At 41.2% G+C, this 26214-nt stretch overlaps 1 protein-coding gene across 1 annotated transcript in view; it reads left to right on the top strand.

The window, feature by feature from the left end:
* The window catches only part of LOC126249052 (organic cation transporter protein-like), a 562555-nt gene that overhangs the window by 375171 nt on the left and 161170 nt on the right, over positions 1-26214 (top strand). The window contains exon 3 of the mRNA XM_049950685.1: positions 8846-9013. Within this exon, the coding sequence (XP_049806642.1) occupies positions 8856-9013 (158 nt within the window). The 5' untranslated portion in view covers positions 8846-8855. The remainder of the gene's footprint in view (positions 1-8845; positions 9014-26214) is intronic.

The following is a 26214-nucleotide window of genomic DNA, read 5'->3' on the forward strand; positions in this document are numbered from 1 at the left end:
TTTTTCTATTCTGATCTGTAGCCTGTGTTGCCATGCTGGTTTTGTGGGTTTCTTCTGTGTGTTGGTTGGTTCTGATCTTTGCCTAGTGTGTATATTTAGTGTAGTGAGTGCTCCTATATAAACCGGTAGTTGTAACTCTTCCATAGTTGTATATTCATTTATTTTGTTGTGTATGATTGTGTTGATAGTTTTTATTGTTGTTTCGACTTGTGGGTTATTTGGCGGTCTTTGCAAGAATAGTCTAATGTCTGTATTTGTGTCTTTGTATTCTATACATGTCAGCTGAAATTTTTCTTCTATATCTAACATGTGTGTCACTTCGTGTTCTATTTGTGCTTGTTCTGGTGGCTGTCTTAAGATTTCGTTTTCCTCTGATTGATTGATGCGTGTTGTTCTTTGTTTGTTTGCTCTGGGATGTTCGAGTCCATTACTGTATTTTCTTCTTCTGCTAATTGCACATTATTTTGTTCCTGTATTTGTTGTACTTGTTGTTTGATGTTTTCTAATTCTGACTGGGGTATCCTGTTATTTTTTATTATTACACGGATCTGATCAGCTAGTCGTTCTGTTAAAAATTTTAATTCCGGGTATGTGGTAATAAATGTTGTGTATACTTGTGATCTGTATCCAGTTGTGTTGGTTCCTAGGTTTGTTGCTTGGTAATAACAGAACATGAGGTGTCGATTAACTTCATCTGACCATCTCATCCTCTGTCTTTGTTTTCCTTCTAGGGTGGTTGCAGGAAGCATATCCTGCAAAACACCTCTATTTGGATTTAAATCATTTTCCAGTTGGCTAGCAGTGTCATTACCATTGTGGGCGGGCATAGGGTTCAAGCGTCGTCCCCGACCATGACGGCGCTTGTCCGAGGCTTCTTTAGTTCTGTACTGAACCAACTAATAACACTAAAAGGGGGGTTAGCCCTATTAGTGGTTTGTTCTTTCCGTCGCCTTTTACGACTGGCAGAACATACCGGAGGCCTATTCTTTTCCCGGGCCTCCACGGGGTTTATTATTATTATTATTATTATTATTATTATTATTATTATTATTATTAATTAGTTATTTATTTTCATTTCATTAGAGCTGACTCAGACCACGTTAAGCCTTGTTCCATTTCGCAGTGAGCTTCGTTTTCTTCTGCACCATTAAGCGCAACTGTTTGCGGAAAAGATCTCTGTGGAAAGCGTCTAATGACAGGCCGTCTTCTTTGGCGCTTGTGAACCAGGACATTCCTTCGCAGATCATTTCTTTGAGATTTCTACTTTACTGTAGACTAATTTCTCGGATTTATGTTGATGACTGCCGTTCTTATAATCGGCTGCAAGTATTCTTTGATGACTAAGCACACTTTCTTCTCTGGGTCTGCCAGGAGTTATTTGTGGCTACTAAGGAAGAGGATTTCGGCTGCATACAAAGCTACCGATTTCATCTATAGAAAAAATTACATAGAAGTCTTTAAATAGTTTTGCGGTTGCAAAAAGTCTCCTTGTCATTCCACGCTCACTTTTAAATTTACTGATTTAGCCTGCTAACTGTAGAAGTTCGTACAAATTTCAAAGATTGTCGTGTTCCTTGGCTTCCTCTCGTATAGGGAATGGAATAAAGTTTCGCCACAAAAATACTTTCTTTAGGCGGTTTATCGCCAGTTGAAATTCACCACAAATTGGTGAAAGTATATGTATAATGAAGATCGTCCCCAGAATCTGAGTTGGGAAGGGGTGGTGGGGATAAGTCTTGTTATTTTCGGGGAAGGGGGGAGGGATCAACGAAAAGTAGTACAGTTTCTTAAAAAATAAATCTCAAAGCTACCGAAAAACTGTTTATTAATCACGAAATACACGAACACTTTCTCTTTGTAATACTACCTGTAATGTACTTAAATGGTATAGTCTGTAAGAGATATGTAGGGGAGAGTGTACCTAGGAGCACTCGATGCTTTTTGGTCGGTACTTTAGCCTAGCGACTGATCTTAGAATCACGTGAACGAATGCATGCTACAGACCGCCATAAGCAGTTTCTGAGATTTTCTATAGTTTTTGTTGTTGCTAGACATGAGATTGCGTTTTGTGCAGCAAAACTCTAAATATGAGTTTTACGCATGTAAGTAATGTATAATATGTTAAAGCTGTTTGGAATATCTTATTAATTCTCAAATTTAAGTAAAATTCTATACTTTTTAAAACTAGTTACATAAATTGTGGACGCTAAAACCATGCTTCGTCGATCGTGTACCATCTTGTACCTTAAAACAGAAGTTCTTCTACGATGAAACATGGGATATTTGCAAATTCACTGAGTTTCCGTTGGTGCTGAGCCACAGTCATGCACCATACTCTTTAAAAGAGTGAACCACCGTTTCACTGTGTATTACTATATTTACCTTCTGTACTATCTAGATTTCAGCTTCTATGTCATTATCAAGTATAATGCTAAAAGTTATTAGATGACGAAGATGATGTTTGGTTTGTGGAGCCCTCAACTCGCGGTCATCAGCGCCCGCTAAAAGTTATTAGAGCATTTCTATGTCATATCTGTTAAAACAGTCCAAAGCAGGTAAACAAGACCAGCCAAGTCTTGTTTACCTGCTTTAGACTACCTTAACAGATATGACATAATAATGGTCTAAGAGCTTTTAGCATTGTATTTGATAATGGCATAAAAGCCGAAATTTACACAGTCAAATATGTCTTGAACATGGAAAACTGTCAGTTTCCTACAACTTCTGTTTCAAAATGTATTAAACTTGTAACTGGTTTGTGAGAATACTTCTGCTTAATTCGATTTCACTTACTGTTTATTGATTTGTATTAGAGAAATAATGTAGCAGATTGACGACTAAATACGGAATTTAAAAGATTTTCTCGATTGCAAAGCTTTTAAATTTCAGTCTAATATTTGTTGGTAGGTACATGACCATGATGTACCTTGGAACGTGTTCTTCAGTTTGGAAAAAAGTTAATTTTCCGGAGTAATTTTTGAATTTTACAAAAAGACTGCAGCGCACTTACACTATTTTGCTGTCAGGCATGTAACGTTTGGAACATGCGAATACTTTATATATTGTACATTCTGAGTAGCTGTAGACATTGGTTGGTAAGACGAAAAATAAGGAAGGAAGATCAGAGTTTAACGTCCCGTCGACAACCTGGTGACTAGAGGCGGAGCAGAAACACAGAATTAGAGAGTATGAGGAAGGAAATCGGTCGTGCCCTTTCAAAGAACTGTTGCATTTTACTCAAGATATTTAGGGAAATCACGAAAACCCTAAATCTGAGTGGCCAGACAGGATTTGAACCGTCGTCCTTCCGAAAATGAATCCAGTGTGCTGACCACTGCGCCATCTCGCTCGGTCGTAACACGATAAAAAACATGCCTAATTGAAGGTACGACGATATTGACAGCGTTTAGTGCCCAAAGATATGGGTTCTTTTGGTTCGCAAGATGATGAGCGGCGAACGGAGAAATAGTCCACTCTTTCACGACTAACTGCTCTGAGGACACTCGCTGCTAGTCAGTATCCATTGCTCGTTCTGCTTTTCTTCAAACTGATATTGCCCGTGTGGCGGCACAGGCAGCGAGCTTGGTTTGCAATTATCATTTTTTTTTTCTAAGGGGGTGGCAGGCAGTTGCCCTCCCCTGCCCCTCGTGGGTACGCACATGACTCTGTTCCTTCATTTGCAACAGTTGAAAAATGGGCAACTGAATTCAGACATGGTTGCACAGCTCTGGAGGATGAGTCACAGAAAGGACGTCCTAAACCTGCAAAATACGAGAAAGTGCACAATACGGTTCTAGACGGTCACCGATTTTACCATGTTCTTGATCCATGTTAGTTACTGAAGACTTCAAATATCGGTTTCTTACCTCTAAAATTTTGAGCCTAAAGGTTCGACGCGTCCTCCATACGTAGTCCAGTCTGTTCCTCCCGCCTTCCCCTGCAGGGCACGTAGTGCTGTGTGCATCAAGCCAAAGCAAGTTTCCTTACACCGCAGGCAGGGGAACGAGATGCCTTGGAGTAATGGAAACATTCATTCTGGTAAAGGGCTTATCAAACGCTCTGAAGCGTATGCATCTCTCTTCGTGATATTTTTCCAATATTGTTGTAATTCTTATTGATGTGGATACGCCGGCCGTTGTGACCGAGCGGTTCTAGGCGCTTCAGTCTGGAACCGCGCGACCGCTACGGTCGCAGGTTCGAATCCTGCCTCGGGCATGGATGTGTGTGATGTCCTAAGGTTATTAAATGAAACAAAAAGTTCACTGTTACCAGTCACTGTTTTATATATTTCCACGACGCGTTTCGAAGGTTTAAACCTCCATCATCGATGATGGAGGTTTAAACCTTCGAAACGCGTCGTGGGAATAAATAAAACGGTGACTGGTAACAGTGAACTTGGTGTTTCATTTAATGTCAGTAACAGTCACGGTAAAGTCTAACCTAAAAATGTTCGCATTTAAAGTCCTAAGGTTAGTTAGGTTTAAGTAGTTCTAAGTTCTAGGGGACTGATGACCTCAGATGTTAAGTCCCATAGTGCTCAGTCATTTGAACCATTTTTGATGTGGCTACATATCTTCCTGATGGAGCGTTTTGTTACTTGGATTTATGTTCCTAGAACACAGTCAATAAAAAATCACTACGCACAACTGTGTATGGCATAAAATAAATTTTTGTTATTCGGAATGAAGATCATAGTTCATAATTTTTAAGGTAAAAGCAAGCATATTATTTTATTCCCAATTCAGAAGCTGTGTTAGGCCGCTGGTAGATCGATGGGACGACGAGAACACTTTCCGTATTTGAAATCTATCATTACTCTGGCAGACGGCGCAAGAGTGGCGATTTCTCAAGATTCATGCCATCACACTTGTTGGACAAGTTGGATAGTGTCAGACTACAAATTAATTTATCCAGAGTTCGAGCCCCTGGCGTTCCTGTGTCGTTCTTTCCTGTAGCTTGTCGCTTCTTTCACCTCTGCAGAAACTGTTGCACAATGCTTCGGATAAGTAGAAGGTAGATCAGGGCATGCCACTTCCACCAGGAAATTTGGAAATTGCTGTTAAGTTCCTATAGGATCAAACCGCTGAGGTCATCGGTCCCTAGACTTACACACTAGTTAATCTAACTTAAACTGAGGACAACACACACACACACACACACACACACACACACACACACACACACACACACACACACACACACACACACACACGCACCCATTCCCGAGGGAGGACTCGAACCTCCGACGGGTGGAGCCTCGCGAGCCGTGGCAAGGCTACCCCGCGGGGCTTCCACCAGGATCTTGCCAAGTAAAACGCTGCGTTGTCCAAACCAGTATCTTCAGGTAAAGTAGAACTTTACTTATCTATTTATTTATTTTGCCTGACAACTATCGCTTTTAAGGTGTAGATGCTCCGCAGACGAGTAAAGAGGCAGAAGCTACTTCAGACTAGATTGGCTGTTGCTTGAAATCAATCAAACCGGTTAGCTTAGGTACAGCGAGTGAAATATATGTCGGTAAACACCTGCAGGAAAGGGACTTCTCAAACAGTATCCTGACGCATCAACGCTGCTATTCCATAATAACTGCAGAAGCGCAAACATAGGAAAGAGACGCACTCATAGGAGGTGAATCGACTCGATTGCGGTTTATCCCCCTATCAGACTCACTCGACCAGCCGTATATCATAGAGCTAAGTTGACTGAGTATAATAAGTATTTAGCGGAATCAGATTTTTCTAATTATTTAAGGATAGCTTAAAAGATTTTGATGGGCGACTGGCTGGGCATGTTTACTCGTAGGTTTTTTAGCGGTCCTCAGACGACTACAATACTCGCACTGTGCCGTGTTGACTCCGGCCTCCCACGGACAACTCTACACGGACAGTTACCTGACTGGAGACAGCTATGTCGAGAACACGGTCGCAGCAGTGATTTGCACATCTGCATAGCTTAAGGCCCGATTTCCGTGTTCGCTCGGCTGACTTATTCACTCTGTAATGAATACCCACGAGCTACAAAGAAACGTACTTCTGGAGAATCCTAGAAGAGGAAGCAGTGGAGGTTTTCTATTTTATTGACGGTCTCAGTTACGTCATAACTGGCTATTACTCTTCCCTTTAAGTCAGCGACGTTAACCGCGGCTTGCACATTATTACCGTGTAGCGAGCATTCCACAAACAGCTCAACCGCAGGATCCGGAGTAGAAGGCGTGTGGACATTTCAACCAGGTTGCGCCACTCAGTGCAAGCATTTTTTTTCCTCCTTGGTAGCGTTACCGTGGAATTTGCAATTAAGGATTGTTTGCTACAGAAAAAGTGCTGAAGAATCTTTTATTATGTTGGCATCTGGTGTAAATATCACATTAGTAATACATCTTATAATATTAGTACATACAGAACTCTAGTAGCTAGTAACACTTATACACGCTATAATGTCTTAAAGAGTTAATAAATACAGGGTGTTTATTTTAACTTAAGACGACTAAATATCTCGAAAGCGACGTATCGTAAGAAAAAAAAAACGATTTAGGTGCCGATGAAGATACTGTCCCTTAAAAAAGAAACATGTTTTAAAAACCTCTATGGTACGTGACCTGCTTTACCATATTTGTTTTGTAAGGGCTTCCTGCCAAAGTGTTTTACATTGGTGCATAGCTATTTCGCTCAACGTTAACCAGCACAAAACAATATATTTTAAGCCCTCGTTTTTGTCTTGCAGGGGGATTTAGAAGAGTGGTCGTTCCCTGTCTTGGGCCGGCAGACTGTTTTCCTAAATCCGTGCTTATATTTGAAGAGGGGCTGATTTTCTCCAGAATATGATCTAGGGTCCTGCAACAGACGAACATTCCCGATATTGGTCTGTAATTGGGTGCATCCGTTCCTCAATCCTTCCTGAATACAGAAGTGATCTGCTGTCTTTTCATGTCACGCGGGATTGTTCGCGGCGCAAGAGATTCTACATACAAATCGGCACGCAAGGAGGCTAATTCCATCGTCGTATTCAATGCAAAATCAAATAGTGTTCCATTGGGGCCTGGTGTCCTGTTGCATGTCAGTAGTTTTAATTTTTTCACTACTGAGCATCTCATTTCAGTGTGTCTTATTTGACTGTGCGGCAGTCAAAAATTGGAATGTTAGTATTCTCGTATGTCAATATTTCAGCTTTGTCTACTGTCTTCAGTTACAACACCAGGCTCATGCTGGAGACACTGGATGAAAGATTTGAAACCGTTCATTGATTACGTATGTTCAAGACTTTCCTAAAATTTTCTGAAGATGACAGTAATTACATCAGTCAGTGACTTGTTCATAGCCTGTATAATAAAAAATGTTTCTTATTTGACAAAGCCGGCTGGAATACCATTTGTCAGGAACAATTATAGAGTCAGTCTGATTTGTGCCACAACCTGGAGGGACTCTAATTTTTCTAAATTTTTCTTGGGTGGGGTCATATAAGACTTTCCAAAAGACATCGTCAGCTTCGGGTTTTGAAATGATTTGTAATGTAATTTGTTTTATTTCTCTGTCTTTATAGATACATATGAACAAAACCCATAAGATCTTACCACAAATTTCCAAATTTTCGTGAACAAAATTTCATTTTTTTTCTATATGAGTCCTTCCGTTTTTGTTTACAACACATTAGGCTAGTGCTTGCTATTGCAAGAGAGACGGCAGCAGCTTCTATTATTTATTTATTGCCTTATTTATTTATATACTTACTTAATTTTCCTTCAGTAAGTACCGCCGTATAGACCGCTGAAAGGTACCTGCAGTGACGTCATCTCTTCTTGTTAAACACATTAATTGACTGATGTATCATTAAAATAACAAAATCAGCATAATTGCTGCAGAAACAGTCGTCTGTTTCTTTCTCTTTTCTTGCATGTGAACAGCATGCAACGTCATGTAGAGGTGGTGTCTTGGCAGAACGGGGCTAAAAATGATGCCGCAAGCAGTTGTCAGCAGTGTTGGTTGATAAATTTTGTGAAACCTAAATTTGCGTGACGTAACGGCCTGAATGCATATCTAAGACTTAACGTTGAATAGATATGAGTCTGTCTTTGGAAATGGTTCTGCCTGACCAAACGATGCAATTCAGAGGGTGAAAATAGAGTGGGGGAACCGGTCTGTGTTACTTCCTCCATTACGAATAATGCCGGAAGGCGACTTCATCCACAGATATTTTATCATCTTACTTCAGATTTCACGGTGGGTGCATTGGAAAATTGTAGCTAAAGGAAGGATTCCTTTCTTGGAATGCCGCTTCTCTTGCCCTTTAGACCTATAAGAAGCAAAAATGACATCGACTCGGATGAAGTCAAGACCTTGAAAACCGGAAGAAATGTCATACGCTTCTATTACGGCTATAGTTTCCACAGGAAGAAAATAAAACTTAGCTTTTCTGAGCTGTTGAAACATTTTGGAGGTACATTTGTGGAGAGAAACAGGCAATTCCAACGTTTTCTTGCTCAGATATTCTGGAAACGTCGGTGTAAGTGTACAAATAATCGTTTGCTTGGTATACTTGGATCGTTATATCAGGATAGAAGAGTGGTCTTTCTGTTGGCGGAGTGCTGACTGTACGTTTGCCCTTCGTGCGAGAGGACCGACAGTTGCACATACTGACAGGACGCCTTATAGCCGTGAGGATTTCTGTGGACAGGCGATTCCATGCTTCGTGTCTAATCACCAAAGCTTGGGAGGCTGCGTTGCGAATAGCATTCCGGTGAATCAAGTCGAAGAATTCCAGCTACGTTAGCAGAGGATAATTTGAACTAGACAGTATTTGAAGTAAGAACTCAGCAGCCTGTAGCTGGTATAGTGAATGGCGTCTGTTTCAGGGAGCGAGGGATGTCCAGCATGGAGATCGACCTGGACGACATCCTGGAGGAGCTGGGCCACTTCGGGAAGTACCAGATCCTCTCCTTCGTGCTGATGGGCTTCCCGACGCTCTTCCTCGCTGCCACCAGCACCAGCTTCGTCTTCACTGCTGCTGAGCTTAACTACAGGTAAGACCTCGTAGTTCATGTCTTAGCATCAAAGCTTACCCACACATATGAAGACCTGTGTGCAGATGAAAATATATTCGTCTCAGTGCGCAGAATACAAGCACCTTTTTTTCTGTCTACGCCAGTGTGCATCTGCTGTTGGGACAGTACTAATTTTGTAGACCCCTGTAGGTATTGTCGTAATTCCCTAGCAATTCTGAGCTCGTAGTGTCTATACATGGGTGTTCCATAGATTTACCATTCTTCACGACAAACGCTATTACAGATCTCAGTGAATTTTGTAGCGTGGTACTCAGATGGACCATAAACTAACATTGTTTCTAGAACAGCACATTGTAGAACACATTCATCTATGAAGAAAACAATATGCTGTGGCATTTCTGTTACCAGTTTTTACGAGCTTCCACTTACTGGTGTATCGGGTTACTAAGTAATTCGCCTCCTTACTTCTATACTAATACCTAGGTCGTTCGCTTTTTCTGTGAAATTTGCACAACTGTACGCGATCTTCGCTGTCTCGCCCTTTTCTCTTCTTTGTTTACATTTGACTAAGTACTCAAAGCCATCAACGTGCGTACTACACAGCCACTACGTTACTGCACTTGGCTTCCCGTGCCCGCTATCGGAAACAAGCGGTGACCTTACAGTGAAGAAGTACTGTGGTGACTAGGGAAAATGCATCACACTGTCAGCGCTTTCAAGAGAGCTGTACATATGCTATGAAGTGATTCGACGGCTCATCGTGAAATATCACGATAAAAACTCAAGGTAAGCCGAGCGAAGCGCCCTCGCTCTCAGGTGCAATAGTACTGGGGCCGACTAATACACTTAAATCAGTAAATATAAAGTAACTGCACAATCTTACATACAACCACCCTCCACCAACCTACTTGCGCTCGCTCGCTCTCTCTCTCTCTCTCTCTCTCTCTCTCTCTCGCGTGTGTATATATATATATATATATATATATATATAGTGTGTGTGTGTGTTTTAAAATATTCGTCGAAGTGGACATAGAATGCAAAACAAATTAAACGTGACTTGCACTTTAAGGGTATTCAAATGAGCAAAAAATGTGCAAAGTATGCACTTTTGGGGGGGGGGGACTCAAAAGACATAAAAAGGATCTGATTGAGTATTATGATTGATCATACTTTGAACTTTATTTGAGGGTCTCATCTAAAAAAAAATAGCGCCCGTAATTATGGTTTGATGAAGGGCCTGCGTCTTTGAAGTTAAAAGACTTCGTGCAGTGTAGCCTCGCAGGAGTTATCTGAAATCCAAAATGGGTATCGTCAGTGAATTTGTGGGAGCTGATACGTAGCCACAATGCACTAGCCTTAAAGGATTTGGTGCTAACGAGAACTGTGAGTTCGATTTGTCGGGGTTTGTTTCACAATAAACGTCATATACAGGGTGGTCCATTGATCGCGAACGAGCGTGGACAACAGTCTAGAAACCGCACTCAAGCTGATGGTGTATCGTGTATCAGACCATCGGCAGTTAATGCGCCGCGCGGCTTGATCGTGGTCTGACTGACGCTGCCTCGCGCTAGCGCGCCAAGCGTTACTCTGCAGGCCTGAGCAAGATCATTATCTGGACATGCACCATTAACATAAAATTTCTGTACTTAGAATAATACCAAGTTGCTGGTCCCGACAACCAAACGCGGAACTGAAAGCCATAAACATTTCCTCGTTCGGCCCGCTGACGTATTCGCTCGCCACGGTTGCCAAGGACAGGCTAAACCAATAGGATATCTGGCCACGCCTGATTCCATTCATTTCATGAAAATTTCATTACATTCTTATATAAGGGATGATCAAACACTTTCTTTCGAAGGCCGTTAAGTCCAGAATCGGTATGCCAATAAAGCGAAATAGCTGTGAGCATTGAGGTAATCATCCCACCAACGAATGAGGTTGAAGAAACCTATTTGGTAAAACATCGTGTCCTGTTGAATTGCAGGCCCATATCACTGAAGTCGATTTGCAGTAGCGCTTTGGAACATATACTGTATTCGAATATTATGAAGAACATCGAAGAAAACGATTTATTGACACGTAGTCAGCGCGGATTCAGGAAATATCGTTCTTGTGAAACACAACTAGCTCTTTATACTCACAAAGTAATGAGTGCTATCGACAGGGGATGTCAAATTGATCCCATATTTTTAGATTTCCAGAAGGCTTTAGACACCGTTCCTCACAAGCGTCTTCTAACCAAACTGTATGCCTATGGAATATCGCCTCAGTTGTGAGACTGCATTCGTGGTTTCCTGTCAGAAAGGTCACAGATCGTAGTAATGGACGGAAAGTCATAGAGCAAAACAGAAATAATATCCGGCGTTCCCCAAGGAAGTGTTATAGGCCCTATATTTTTCCTGATCTATATTAACGACATAGGAGACAATCTCAGTAGCCGTCTTACATTGTTTGCAGATGATGCTGTCATTTAGCATCTTGTAAAGTCATCAGATGACCAAAACGAATTGCAAAATGATTTAGATAAGATATTTGCATGGTGCGAAAAGTCAGTTGAACCTGAATAAAGAAAAGTGTCAAGTTATTCACATGACTATTAAAAGAAATCCGCTAAATTTCGATTAAGCGATAAGTCACACAAATCTGAAAGCTGTAAACTCAACAAAATAGTTACGGATTACAATTACAAATACCCTAAATTGGTACGACCACATACATAATGTTGTGGGTAGAGCAAACCAAAGACTGCGATTCATTGGCAGAAGACTTAGAAGGTGCAACAGGTCTACTAAAGAGACTGCTTACACCACGCTCGTCCGCCCTATTCTGGTTTATTGCTGTGCGGTGTGGGATTCGCATCAGATGAGACTGACGGATAACATCGAAAAAGTACAAAGAAGGGCAGTTCGTTTTATATTATCGCGAAGTAGGGGAGACAGTGCCACAGACATGGCACGTGAACTGGAGTGGCACTCATTAAAACAAAAGCGTTTTTCGTTGCGACGGGATCGTCTCATAAAATTTCAATCACCGGTTTTCTCCTCCGATTTCGAAAACATTGTGTTGGCACCCACCTACATAGGGAGAAATGATCATCACGAGAAAATAAGAGAAATCAGGACTCGCACAGGAAAATGTAAGTGCTGGTTTTTCCCGCACACCGTTAGGGAGTGGCAGCTTGGAGGTGGTTCATTGAACCCTCTGCCAGGCACTGTATTGTGAATAGCAGAGTAATCACGTAGACGTAGATGTAGATGTTGGCGATAGAAGTCCGTAACTGACTGCTGCACACTCTCGTGTGACAGGAAGCGTGAACCCTTCAAAGATTTTTCTGAGGGACCGGAGGCATGACAATTGCATGGGGTGAGACTAGCACTAGAGGGCGGAGGCTGAAGCTTCCCCACGGATGAGGCTGGCCGGCGTCTTGTGTCGAACCGCGACCAGCACGGTTCTTCGCGCACCATTCCACAATGGTACTTTTCGACAGATATGTTGCCCCACAAACATTCTTCATTATCCAGTGGATGTCTACCTGTGTTTGTCCTTCGGCACCCGAGAAAAGAATAACACAACTTTGGTCTTTTTTGGATGCATCTGGTAATGACGTCGCAATATATCACGTTTCTGCATTTACCGCACTCACCTCGGAAAGATTCGAATGCCACATTAATCCATCGTGTACATGTCGGTGTTTATACATTGAAGCGTCAAAGAAACTTCAATAGGCATGCGTATTCAAATACAGAGATATGTAAACAGGCAGAATACGGCGCTGAGGTCGACTATGGCTATATAAGACAGCAATGTTCTGGCGCAGCTGTTAGATCGGTTACTGTTGCTACCGTGGCAGGTTATCAAGATTTGAACGTAGTGTTATAGTCGGCGCACGAGCGATGGGACGCAGCATCCCTGAGGTAGCGATGAAGTGGGGATTTTTCCGTACGACCATTTCACGAATGTACCGTGAATATCAGGAATACGGTAAAACATCAAATCTCTGACATTGCTGCGGCCGGGAAAATGTCCTACAAGAACGGGACCAGCGACGACTGAAGAGAATGGTTCAACATGACAGAAGTGCAGCAGATTTCAGTGGTGGATCATCAAGTGTCAGCGCGCGAACTATTAAACGAAACATCATCGACATGGGCTTTCGGAGCCGAAGGCCCACTCGTGTACCCTTGAAGACTGCACGACGTAAAGATTTACACGTCGCCTGGGCCCGTCAACACCGACATTGGACTGTTGTTGCCTGGTCAGACGAGTCTCGTTTCAAATTGTAACTAGCGGATGGACGTGAATGGGTATGGAGAAAACCTCACGAATCCATGGATCCTGCGTGTCAGCAGGGCACTGTTCAAGCTGGTGGAGGCTCTGTAATGGTGTGGAGCGTGTGCAGTTGGAGTGATATGGCCCCCCTGATACGTCTAGAAAGGATTCTTCACAGGTGACACGTACATAAGCATCCTGTCTGATACCTGCATCCATTCACGGCCATTGTGCATTCCAACGGACTTGGGCAATCCCAGCAGAACAATGCGACACCATCAACGTTCAGAATTGCTACATAGTGACTCCAGGAACACTCTTCTGAGTTTAAACTCTTCCGCTGGTCACCAAACACCCGAGGCATGAACATTATTGAGCATATATGGGGATGCCTTGTAACGTGCTGTTCAGAAGAGACCTCCACCCCCTTGTACTCTTACGGATTTATGGACAGCCCTGCAGGATTCGTGGTGTCCGTTCCCTCCAGTACTAGTTCAGACATTAATCGTGTTGCGGCACTTCTGCGTGCTCGCGGGAGCCGCACACCATATTAGCCAGGTGTACCAGTTTCTTTGGCTCTTCAGTGTATCACCGCATCGGAGTCGCGCTACGTTACATATACGCTGCAGCCTTCAAACAGAAAGTTTTAGATCGCCGTTTGGACATAAAGTCGTTGAGCCGTTGTCCTCCATGAGACGCGTTCCTCAGGTGGTAGTATTCCGCGGGAGAACATCTGCTAGTACTGCTCATATGCTGTAAGTGGAAACTTCAGTGACAGAGTGAGGCCTGTATGTCATCTGCGTTAGCGTTAATGGTTAAGGCAGCTGCTCGCAAAAAGCAAGGTTCGAGTCACGGTGTTTTAGATTTTTTTTTTTCCCCAGCAGATTCGTTACAGTGGAGGTTCGGTATTTCGTAGGCCGTTGTGGCCGAGCAGTTCTAGGCGCTTCAGTCTGGAACCGCGCGACCGCTACGGTCGCAGGTTCAAATCCTGCCTCGGGCATGGATGTGTGTGATGTCCTTAGATTCGTTAGGTTTAAGTAGTTGTAAGTTCTCGGGGACTGATGACCTCAGATGTTAAGTCCTATAGTGCTCAGAGCCAGGTGAACCATTTTTTCGGTATTTCAGAACGGTTTTCGCTGATTTCATTTCTTGTCAGTGTCATGTCTTGCCATTGCATCTTCACTGTTTTTCATTCCACTGATTTCATTTCCTTTCAATGAGTTAAATTCAGATAATACACTGAAGACAATTACTCACGTTAGGCCAAAGAGTGTGTGCTGTGACAAGAAGTGAGCGCGGTTTGATATTACGTATACCGTCACAGACAGATCACACCCTGATGGCGGTTAATGGCGCCGCATTATGGCAGAGTTCGCTGGCCGTGCAACCTCACTGAATATACCAAAGTCAACACAAACACCACCTGCGGACTTTGGAAGGATCGTAGACTACACATACGCTCGCATCGACGCCGTTAGCGTTTCACATTGTGGGGCGGCGGTTTATTGTAAATATTGTTGTTGCTGTATAAAGGTTTGAATGTAAAATCAGTTCCTATTATTTAGAATGTTATTAATGCTGTCTTTCGCCGTTCTCAACACTGGCTCTCTATTTACTTTTTAGCATCCAGAAAGTGATTTAACAAAACGTGAAGCCTGTAATTAGAATTCCTAGTGCCCACTTCATCTGAGAATACAATTATAGCTGCAGCTTATAGCTCTGAGGAATTAGGAGATTGTCCGGGATTTACAATCAAAAACGATATTCCAAAATAGTTGAGTATATTCTGAAAGTCACTGATAATAAAAAAAACACAAGTATCCATACAACCTAACTAACAGAGCAGTTCAGAGTCTAATGCGCTGATGCAACTATAAATGTCCGAATTAAACGTTGAAATGAATGCTCGCCATAATTTGATGAGAATATTTCATCAAACGCCACGCTAAATAATTGGTAGAATGTCTGTCCCGCGACGGCACGTGAAAATACGACAATACGCAAACTGAAGCTAGATAATGAAAATCACTTGAAATGATTTCATAGTTCCGCGTATCTCTAGTAACTTAATACGGCACCCGAGGCTGTTTGTAGCAGTGATACCGATGCGACGCGACTCCCGACACAGATGGCGTGTTATTCAGCGTCTGGAGAGAACTGGGGCCTCGCTTCCTCGCGCAGCGTTCTTATATATAAAGCGGCGGTGCGGACGGCTAAGGGAACGCCTGATCAAATCGGCTCTCCCGACTAGCCGCTGGGCTAGTAACGCACCACTTCAAGTTACATAATAAGTTATAGCTTCTTTTGCTGATGGTCGATGAAGCTCTTAATTTAAATGTGCATTCAGCACGCAGGTAAGTATTGATAATAAATTTTTGACGTGGCTAAGTTAAATATTTTGGGCGAGAGAATTAATTAAATTACACTGCACGCAGTAGATGAGCTCTGAACTGGCCCTTTTGAGATCCGCTATCGCTATACTTTTATAGGTATTCAAATGAAACTTTTCACATCTTCATAGTCATAGCGGATCTCCAACCTATTTAAATCTAAACATCGTAGCATTATTTATTAGCCTACTTAATCTATCTTGCTTCCTTCAGTTTTGAGACGAAAACCACAAAATCATGAATTTCCACTAAAATCTTAATTTGTGAAATCCAAAGTACTGTTTTTATTAAATCATTATGAAAGATGAATCTAAATATAAATTTTGAAGTCTCTAGCTCTTTTCTGTTGCGCCAATGATTTTTACAGAGAAACGTCCAAATTTCGGAAATGGCTTAAGTTATCGAACTGATATTCAACACACATTAGTTGAGTATTACTTCTGACATGCTAGAAAAGTTTTAGGTTCTTTTCTTGATTTTTAAAGTATTGCGCAACATTTATGACGTCAGAGCTAGTTACAGCGGACTTGCTGGCACACAATGGAAAAACTGATGTGAATTTACTACCGGGTGAGTAGGCTGCTTCCCTACATCACCCTCTACTTAAATTTTTTTTGTTTATGAATGTTAATGAATGAGAAAAAAAATTAATTAAAAAAGGGAAGCAAGAGTACAGCTTAACTTCCTATGAAAATTAAAATTGAAATATAAACATATAGAAACATTAAAAGAAAACTGATTACCTACATTAATTATTTAAATTGTGGGCATGTTCACTGCCTCTTAAGCAACATTATTACGCAAAATTCAAGCAAAATCAATGAAACACTTTGGCATACATATTGCCTTAGACAACAAACACATACAATATGAAAATTATGAAACTCTTAACTCCATTAAATACATTTTTACATACACAAATTCAAAGAAAATAACATGATGCATAAACAGATGATTATCTCTTAGCAGTCTTTTCTAAACCTGAAAAAAAATTTTCACAAATAATTTTTACACACGTGGTTGTAGCCGCTTTGGCTGGCGTCCTACACTTCCATTCACAAGGGTAGAGGAGGGGAATTGCTATGGTGTGCGTCCTTCACGTTCACTCTAAATTACATGGGGAAGGGGGAGGGGTCACTGTGAGTTGTGTCCAAGTCACTCCACGCTTTCATGCAGCTACCAGGCTGCCATTATCTGGTTTGTCCTGTAGAACAAACAAAAAGAGTGCCTCAGACTCTGTTCACTTAATATCTAAGGGTGGGTCACAATGAAATGGGGATATATACATTTTAGCTTTCAATATTTTGCTGGAACAAAGTTAACAGAAATTTTTCAATTTTACTCTTGCGGTTACTTAACTGTCATAAAATCGGTAAATAAATGGCTAAAAACGCCTTTAGTCACGTACTAGAGAAAATTTATGCTCTTAAGGCATACAGTCATAAATCCTATTTAATCTGAATTTATTATTTCTGGCCGGAACACTGAACCAATGCTCCGTACATTCCTGATACATTTATATTTCATTTACTAAGCTGACTCATCTTCGATTACCTTATTCTTAGAGATAGTACGAGTATATTTGATTAGTAGTTGTTTTCTCAGCTCCTTTGTACATGTGAGTAACTTTTGGTAATAGTACAGTTCTGAGTGTTCGAAACACACTACGTTTAGTTGACTCCTAAATCCACTTATTGGTCCTCTGCTGCTGTGTTAGTTCCACATCTGAAATTAGTTACTTACTTTGAAGTGTATTTATGCTGAGCTAAAATAATGTTTCACGTCTGTCATTATGTTATTCAATTATGTTGCTAGTGTATGTACTTATTTAACACTCACTCTATTAACATTTAAAGCATAGGATAGCACATTTATTTCGTATCCATAGTGTATTGCAGCTGATCAGTTTGCTCACGTGGCAATCCATTTCCACTCGATCGGACGCTGAAACCACAGGTAGTCTCTCTCGACCTACCACTACAATGCATCAAGTAATTATGGACGAGCGTAATGCTAGATTCCTTAAACCTATAGGACACCATGAGCTGCTCTGTCTCATCTAACATAAGGGTACCTATGGTCGCATTCACGCCTCCAACTCATAACCTCAATACGTGTAGGTGTATCCTGTCACACACTACACCAAATAACGGCCAGCTCCAACCTTATAAATATTTCAAAGACGCGTCCTTCACGCCTCAACCACAAACACTGTCCAATTCTATTACACTGCTATTCCTTGCTACACAAGGTGAGTTTATTCTTACAAATTATCTGCATATTTTTCATAACACTAATCGATCTCTTTTACTATTAATTAGTTAGCTCCAATGCATACACTAGGTTTCACTACCACTTCAGATCCTGCCTGTACATGAATTTGTACATCTTTTTAAAATATTATTGTGGAACCATTACCAATAAAACAACACTTTGTACTTACTATATTACCAGGGTTCTATACATAATTATTACTCAAATACATTTGTATCTTAATTACGTCATACTTCTCTATTGTTTATGTCACTGTTAGGTTTGTCACATTAGGTATTTTTCTTCACTAATCGGTGGATAGAATGGTTACATAATTCATGGATTGATATTCATACCGGAAATTTAATGTTGGAAAGAAGAGGTCGAAATTTTTGGGGACAGGAAAGATGAACGAGTGAGACCTGAAACGGGAAAGATGATCTCACACAGCTGGGACTGCACAGCTGCCACACTGTGTAGAGGTTACAGAACAACCTCCTCCCTACAGCATTCATTCACTACCTATGAATTTCTTTAGGTCGATCACGTTCCTGAGACCTAATAGCTTCTTACTTTTAGGGTACTCTAGCCTATATGCATTGGCATGTGGTTTTCCTATGATCCTGAAAGGTCCTTGGTATACGAACATGAATTTCTATGTTTCTGCATTTACTTTCTTTGATTTTTCTTTGGTTTTGACAAGGACTAATTGACCTATTTCAAAGCTAGTAGGTACAGCTTTTGCGTCATGACGCTTCTTCCTTTCCAACGCTCTTTTTCTCATATTTGCCCTAGCCTTTAGTTTCTTCTTGTCTGTGGATATTTGCGTTAGAATAGGGAATTCTACCATATCTGCAATCACATTGTGCGGTTCTTGGCCAAACATCAATTCGCAAGGTGCAAAACCAGTGGCATCATGTCTTAAGTTGTTAATTACATTCTCAAAATACTTAATGTGCTCTGCCCAACTTGAGTGTTTCCGAGCACAATAAGTTCTGCAAAGCCTATTCAATTCTCTCATAATACGTTCACTCATATTTCCTTGGGGGAAATACGCAGATATTTTCAGATGTTTCACGCCGGCCTTATCTAGACATTCCTTAAATCTATCATAAGTAAATTGAGGCCCATTGTCTGACAGCAAATTCTTCGGAACGCCAACGTTCATGAAGAAATCTTTTTCCAACTTTTCAACCAATGTTTTTGCATTTGCTCTTTTAATTGGGTATAGCTTAACATATTTACTGAATCCATCCACAACAACAAAAACATGGGTGCAACCACCTCTCGAAACAGGAAGAGGGCCAAACAAATCACAAGCCAGTAATTCTAGGGTTTCAGTTGGCTCTACTGAATGCATATCCCCTTGTATTCTGGTGTTAGCAGCACGGACTTTCTGGCACACTACACAAGATGCTAGACGCTTGGCCACCCGGCGGTACATGTTGTCAAACACAACCTTCTCTCTTAATTTTGCAATGCACTTCTTTGCACCGTAGTGCCCATACCTCAGGTGTACATAGTCGATAAGTAAGTCTACATGTTGTGAGGGAAAGCACAGCTTCCACTCAGAAACACCTACCTTTTTCCTACTAAACAGAATACCTTTATGCAAACAATAGTATTGCGAAACCTTAGGATACTTCGCATTTCCTAAATAGCTCTTCACTAATTTCAGTTGGTCATCTGCATTCTGCTCACGTCTCAAGTTCTTAATCACTCTCTTTAATGCACTTTCTTCCTTTACTTCGTGCAATGCAAACATTCGAACTTCATTTTGCTTGTTACTAGACCAATACTCATTAATGAAAGCTGCTTTAAACTCCGCTAATGTTTTACACTTCAACTTAACATCAGCTGACCAACGCATGGCGTCACCTGCTAAATGGCTTCTAATAAATGAGATTTTCTCTCGTTCAGACCAAGTTTGTGGAATCACATGTTCAAAATCGTTCCAGAAACTTAGCGGTTGGATATTTTTATCTGGATCGAACCGCAAGAACTGCCGACACCCGATAAAAGCGGCGTTTGCAGCTACAACTTGTTGTACACTACCATTACCAGAAGTTACTGAAGCTACTTTACTCTCAATGTTAGCAATGTTAGTACTTATATTTTCTACTTTCATTTCAACATTATCTACTCTTTGTACAATATGAGTAGTATCAGTTTTGATTGCATTTACTTCTGCTTGACATATGTTTACTTTTATACTAACATCTTTAAATCTATCTGAGCACAGTTCAGATTCCGCCTCGATCTTTTCTGTTAACTTGTGCTCCAGCTTCGCATCTTCCATTTGGAAGTCTTTGCGAACCTCAGCAACTTCGGATTTAACTGTTTTATACATTTCAGAAAACTGTTGAGCAACCTTTTTCTTAATATCCTCATAATTGTAATCAATTTTACAATTCAAACTGTCTAGATCCTCTTTCAACTTATTGCAACCAGCCTTGAAGGTATCGTCCATTACCTCCAATCGTTTATTAAAATTTGTTTGGCTGGCCACAATCTCAGACTTTAATTCAGCATTACTGTTTTTGACCTGTTCGCTTATTTCAGACTTTAATTCAGCATTACTGGCAGCTATTGCTTGTAATATAACATTTAAATCAACAGCCCCAGTATCTTTGGGTTGCTCACTAGCTGGCTTTTTATCACACTTAGGTGACGAAAAACTAGCTCCAATACAAGAATCATCAAAACTAAATGAAACTTCTGATTGATCAGTTATATCTAACTTCTCCTTCTTAAACTCTACCATCTCTGATGACTGTTTCATTTTTAATTCATCAGAGAAACTATCATCCAATAAATTAACAATTTCTGCTTTCCGCTTTACTACAGGGGTCTCTATTATTGAATCATTGCCCCTTCCTACACTACTGTCAGGAGACAATACTTCATATTTCACCTTAACATTACTACTTTCATGCATATTTACACTTGAATCGTTGTCTGAATTTACAGTTCCCTCAACAGACGTAGGTTCTAATTTAAGTTTAAACTCGGTTTCTTTTGGCGGTTCCATCGCCGACAGTCTTTTAGTGCAGGTTAGTAAAATTTTTAACAGCTTTTCACTTAACTTAGTTCCTTCTGCACGACGTATGGCGTTGCCGGCGCGGCGTACCAGGATTACTGATGCGACGTGGCACGTTGAACTGCAGACGGCACTCCGACGGCTGTTGTGTGTTTGCGTGGCCCGTAACTGCAGGCGTGGTTCCGGCTGCTCCGGCGGACGACTGCGGAGCGGCGAAACTGGCTACTCGCGATGACGGCAGCACCGCTAGACTCAGTGCCAGCTCCGTGAATCCAGATGCGTTGTTAATCCAATTGCGTCGTCCACATGCGCACGTAACACTTTCACTGTTCTATTACTCAGCTGCGTGTCGCATTCCACTCGCGAATCCGAATAGTTAAAAATCACTTTCACTTAGTTGATTTCCCGGCCGATGCACCATATGTGGGGCGGCGGTTTATTGTAAATATTGTTGTTGCTGTATAAAGGTTTGAATGTAAAATCAGTTCCTATTATTTAGAATGTTATTAATGCTGTCTTTCGCCGTTCTCAACACTGGCTCTCTATTTACTTTTTAGCATCCAGAAAGTGATTTAACAAAACGTGAAGCCTGTAATTAGAATTCCTAGTGCCCACTTCATCTGAGAATACAATTATAGCTGCAGCTTATAGCTCTGAGGAATTAGGAGATTGTCCGGGATTTACAATCAAAAACGATATTCCAAAATAGTTGAGTATATTCTGAAAGTCACTGATAATAAAAAAAACACAAGTATCCATACAACCTAACTAACAGAGCAGTTCAGAGTCTAATGCGCTGATGCAACTATAAATGTCCGAATTAAACGCTGAAATGAATGCTCGCCATAATTTGATGAGAATATTTCATCAAACGCCACGCTAAATAATTGGTAGAATGTCTGTCCCGCGACGGCACGTGAAAATACGACAATACGCAAACTGAAGCTAGATAATGAAAATCACTTGAAATGATTTCATGGTTCCGCGTATCTCTAGTAACTTAATACGGCACCCGAGGCTGTTTGTAGCAGTGATACCGATGCGACGCGACTCCCGACACAGATGGCGTGTTATTCAGCGTCTGGAGAGAACTGGGGCATTGCTTCCTCGCGCAGCGTTCTTATATATAAAGCGGCGGTGCGGACGGCTAAGGGAACGCCTGATCAAATCGGCTCTCCCGACTAGAGATGGGCAAAACTGTTCTTTTCAGAGATTGGATCAGAACTGTTCACTCCCTGAAATGAATTAGCTCTTTTTCATGACTCACCACTCATTTACAATAGAAAATAAATGGCAGGCACATTGCCCTTTAAACTTGGTTTATTCCAGTACTATACCTGTATTTTGATCTTATTTGATCCTATTTTGAAGTAACACAGATAATGAGTGAGAATTTTGTATTGTTTATTGAAATTTCCACGATATGACAAAGTTTTTGATTATTGATTTATTTTGCACTATCGTGTTTTTTGGGTGATCGGAAAATGTTGTAACTTGATATTTACATTAACAATATATTTGGCTATAATGTATTAAAATTTCATTAACCTCATACAAATACATCGCAAGCCATATATTTTTAAAGTGAACGTTTCCTTCCGAAGACGCCTAAAATCGCAAAATCCGTACCAGAATAAGAAAAAAAAATATAAATTTGACTGTAAAACGAAAGTGCTGCATATAGCCTTACGCAGAATAAAACAAGGAAAATATTGGTGTATCACATTTTGCGATACGTTTATCGGTTCGCTCGTAATTAAAGCGTAAATTCGAGTGTCCATAATAAAAATCCTATGGTAAGAGGAGTCATCAGGAACCTAATCTAATCAGTTTAAACAAATAAAAATAAAATAAAAACGATTGATGTATACATAACATAATAATGTAATATACATAGCGGTATTACTACGAAGAACAATATCCAGTGGGGACGAACTCCGATGCAGAGGCGCTGAGTCGAGCAGGTCGAGCCGCGAGCTGTATTACTGCATGAGCTGAGACCGCAGAGAGCAGAGTGACACCTGAGTCGCTTTGCTCAACGCTCTGGCTAGAGTCGAGACGGTGGGGTGAGCGTTGAGCGGGCGAGTTCCGAGGGTGGGGGGAGCGGTAAACTCACCCGCTCCGAGACAAATCGTCCGTTCCCTTGCGAGCAGGTTTTTGCAAGTAGTTCCTATGTTATCCGCTAGGTGGCTCTCTGTCCTGTTGCTCGCATCAACTGCCCAGAGGGCAGGACGTGCGACTGAAACAATCGCCGACAGAGTGCGATGCGAAGTTACGCTGCGCCAGACACTGCACACGGCAGACGACGCACAGAGACGGCACGGCATATGTGAAACACAAAATCCAATGGGGCACTGCACAATGCAGGCAGCCAAGGTAGAAGCAGGGCAGAGGCCGGCGCTGGCTGTGTTGTGTGGCGTGCACTGTGCTCTGACCAGCAGAGGCGCTGCTGATATGCTCCGTCTCTCTCTCTCTCTCTCTCTCTCTCTCTCTCTCTCTCTCTCTCTGCCGTGGGAAACGTTTGGAGCTACCGTTCTTTTTTTCTGAATCACTGATTGTTCACTCCTTTGAAAGATTCAACTCTATGAATTAGTTAAAGAGCGGATCCCCCATCTCTACTCCCGACTAGCCGCTGGGCTAGTAACGCACCACTTCAAGTTACATAATAAATTATAGCTTCTTTTGCTGATGGTCGATGAAGCTCTTAATTTAAATGTGCATTCAGCACACAGGTAAGTATTGATAATAAATTTTTGATGTGGCTAAGTTAAATATTTTGGGCGAGAGAATTAATTAAATTACACTGCACGCAGTAGATGAGCTCTGAACTGGCCCTTTTGAGATCCGCTATCGCTATACTTTTATAGGTATTCAAATGAAACTTTTCACATCTTCATAGTCATAGCGGATCTCCAACCTATTTAAATCTAAACATCGTAGCCTTATTTATTAGCCTACTTAATCTATCTTGCTTCCTTCAGTTTTGAGACGAAAACCACAAAATCATGAATTTCCACTAAAATCTTAATTTGTGAAATCCAAAGTACTGTTTTTATTAAATCATTATGAAAGATGAATCTAAATATAAATTTTGAAGTCTCTAGCTCTTTTCTGTTGCGCCAATGATTTTTACAGAGAAACGTCCAAATTTCGGAAATGGCTTAAGTTATCGAACTGATATTCAACACACATTAGTTTAGTATTACTTCTGACATGCTAGAAAAGTTTTAGGTTCTTTTCTTGATTTTTAAAGTATTGCGCAACATTTATGACGTCAGAGCTAGTTACAGCGGACTTGCTGGTACACAATGGAAAGACTGATGTGAATTTACTACCGCGTGAGTAGGCTGGTTCCCTACGACATGTAAGAATCGTTTGGTGCGTAATAGAAGGTGTCATATGTCTTAGTTCTACGTGAAAGTGGCGATGCGCTCTTTGACTTGAAGAATCACAGTCTTACAAGGAAACATAACCAACTTGACCCCATATTTTAAGGAGAAAATAACACTAACGAGGTATCAGCCCTAGCAATCGATTTCACCCGAAGAACTGGGCCATAATTCTGATAATACGCGGTTATGACCTTCGTGATGACCGGTTGTTTGTCACTCTCTCCACCCCACTGCAGCTGCCCAGTGTTTAATTGTGTCAAATTGCGTGGTTTCTAACTTCTAGCTGGTGCTAGAGATCTCTTGCCTTTGAACATCTTTATCCTGCGATTCACAAATCCAGCGTAAATGAATAAACGAATTAGTTTGTCATTAGAGAAGCATCATTGCGCTATTTAATTGTAAACATCGCATTTGTGCGTTTTTTCTTTGGATTTTAAAGCTGGCACTGTTAAAGTGATGCACATTTTCGAGAGATGCTCTATTCTTCAGCTGATTGGTATGTTTAATTTAAACATAAAAAATAATTCATTTTATAATAATTTTGAGGTGTTTATATAGTTGCGGGATATCAATACGAGAATATTGGTAAAATAGTATTGAACATATTTGTGCATGACGTTGAATATGCGTTCTCGAACAAGTTATCAAAACATGTTGGGCAGATGTGTCCATGTCCCTCGTCTTCAACATACCGCGACTAGAAGGGCTCTGGTTGTCATTCTGCTGTGCAGTACTACCCGATTGGGCATTACGCGGTTGCAAAGGGGCGGAGCGAGTGGCGAACATCTTGGGCGCGCCGAAGTTCAAAAGCTCTTTTAGGTCATAATCAGGGGCGGCTTCTGGGGTAGTGCCCCTGTGCCGTGGCACCACTTGTGTGAGAGGAAAAAAAAAAGAGAAAACTATCCGAATTATGTTCTCTGATTTGAAGAGACGTGTTACGCCGCGCGCTCTCTCGCGGTAGTTATCTGAAGCTTGTAGCTAACTCCAGACTAACACCGTATGCTCTCATAAGCACTGTGAAGCTAGGCTCAAATGGCTCTGAGCACTATGCGACTTAACTTCTAAGGTCATCAGTCGCCTAGAACTTAGAACTAATTAAACCTAACTAACCTAAGGACATCACACACATCCATGCCCGAGGCAGGATTCGAACCTGCGACCGTAGCGGTCGCTCGGTTCCAGGCTGTAGCGCCTAGAACCGCACGGCCACTCCGGCCGGCTGAAGCTAGGCTGTCGGTATCTACTGTGCAGGATTTTTACGGTGAGGGGAAGAGCCAAGGTTTCTCTCACTCAGATCTTTACGATCCACCCGTCAGAGAGCAGTGAAGTGTAGAACCGACTACAGGCTCTCTAGAACCTACAGAAGCACGATTCTGCCATCTAGGGACCATGTTAGAACACATTCTGGTTCAAACTTCCTATAGTCCAATGTTAGTTTTTCTGCAATTTAATGCTAATGCATTCGGAAACTCAGATTAATCTAAATGGCTATATATAATTTGAATATAATTATACCATTAGATTCTGAAAGTAAGTCGCATTATTTCAGTATCTGTATATTTCACAACAGGAGGGCTGTTGGTACAGAACAAAAATATGACGTATTCACCACGTGTGGAACACCTGTTATGAAAACAACAGTGTCCTATTCCTGTTTAAGTTCGTCACGTTCGTGTACTACAGTTCTGTCCAAACACATCGTAGTTCACTGTGAGGTAAGGTAATTAAAACAGTGCAGCTGTGTGCAGATAGTTTTCTTACGTGAAAATTCAGTTTACTGTGAAAGTTACAAATATGAATAAACTAAGTGAATTATTAAAAACGTCATTTAGTGACAGGACTCTCAATAAAAAAATCAGATAAAAATATTAGCAA

This window comes from Schistocerca nitens, chromosome 3 (assembly GCF_023898315.1).
Source record: "Schistocerca nitens isolate TAMUIC-IGC-003100 chromosome 3, iqSchNite1.1, whole genome shotgun sequence".
Classification (NCBI taxonomy): domain Eukaryota; kingdom Metazoa; phylum Arthropoda; class Insecta; order Orthoptera; family Acrididae; genus Schistocerca; species Schistocerca nitens.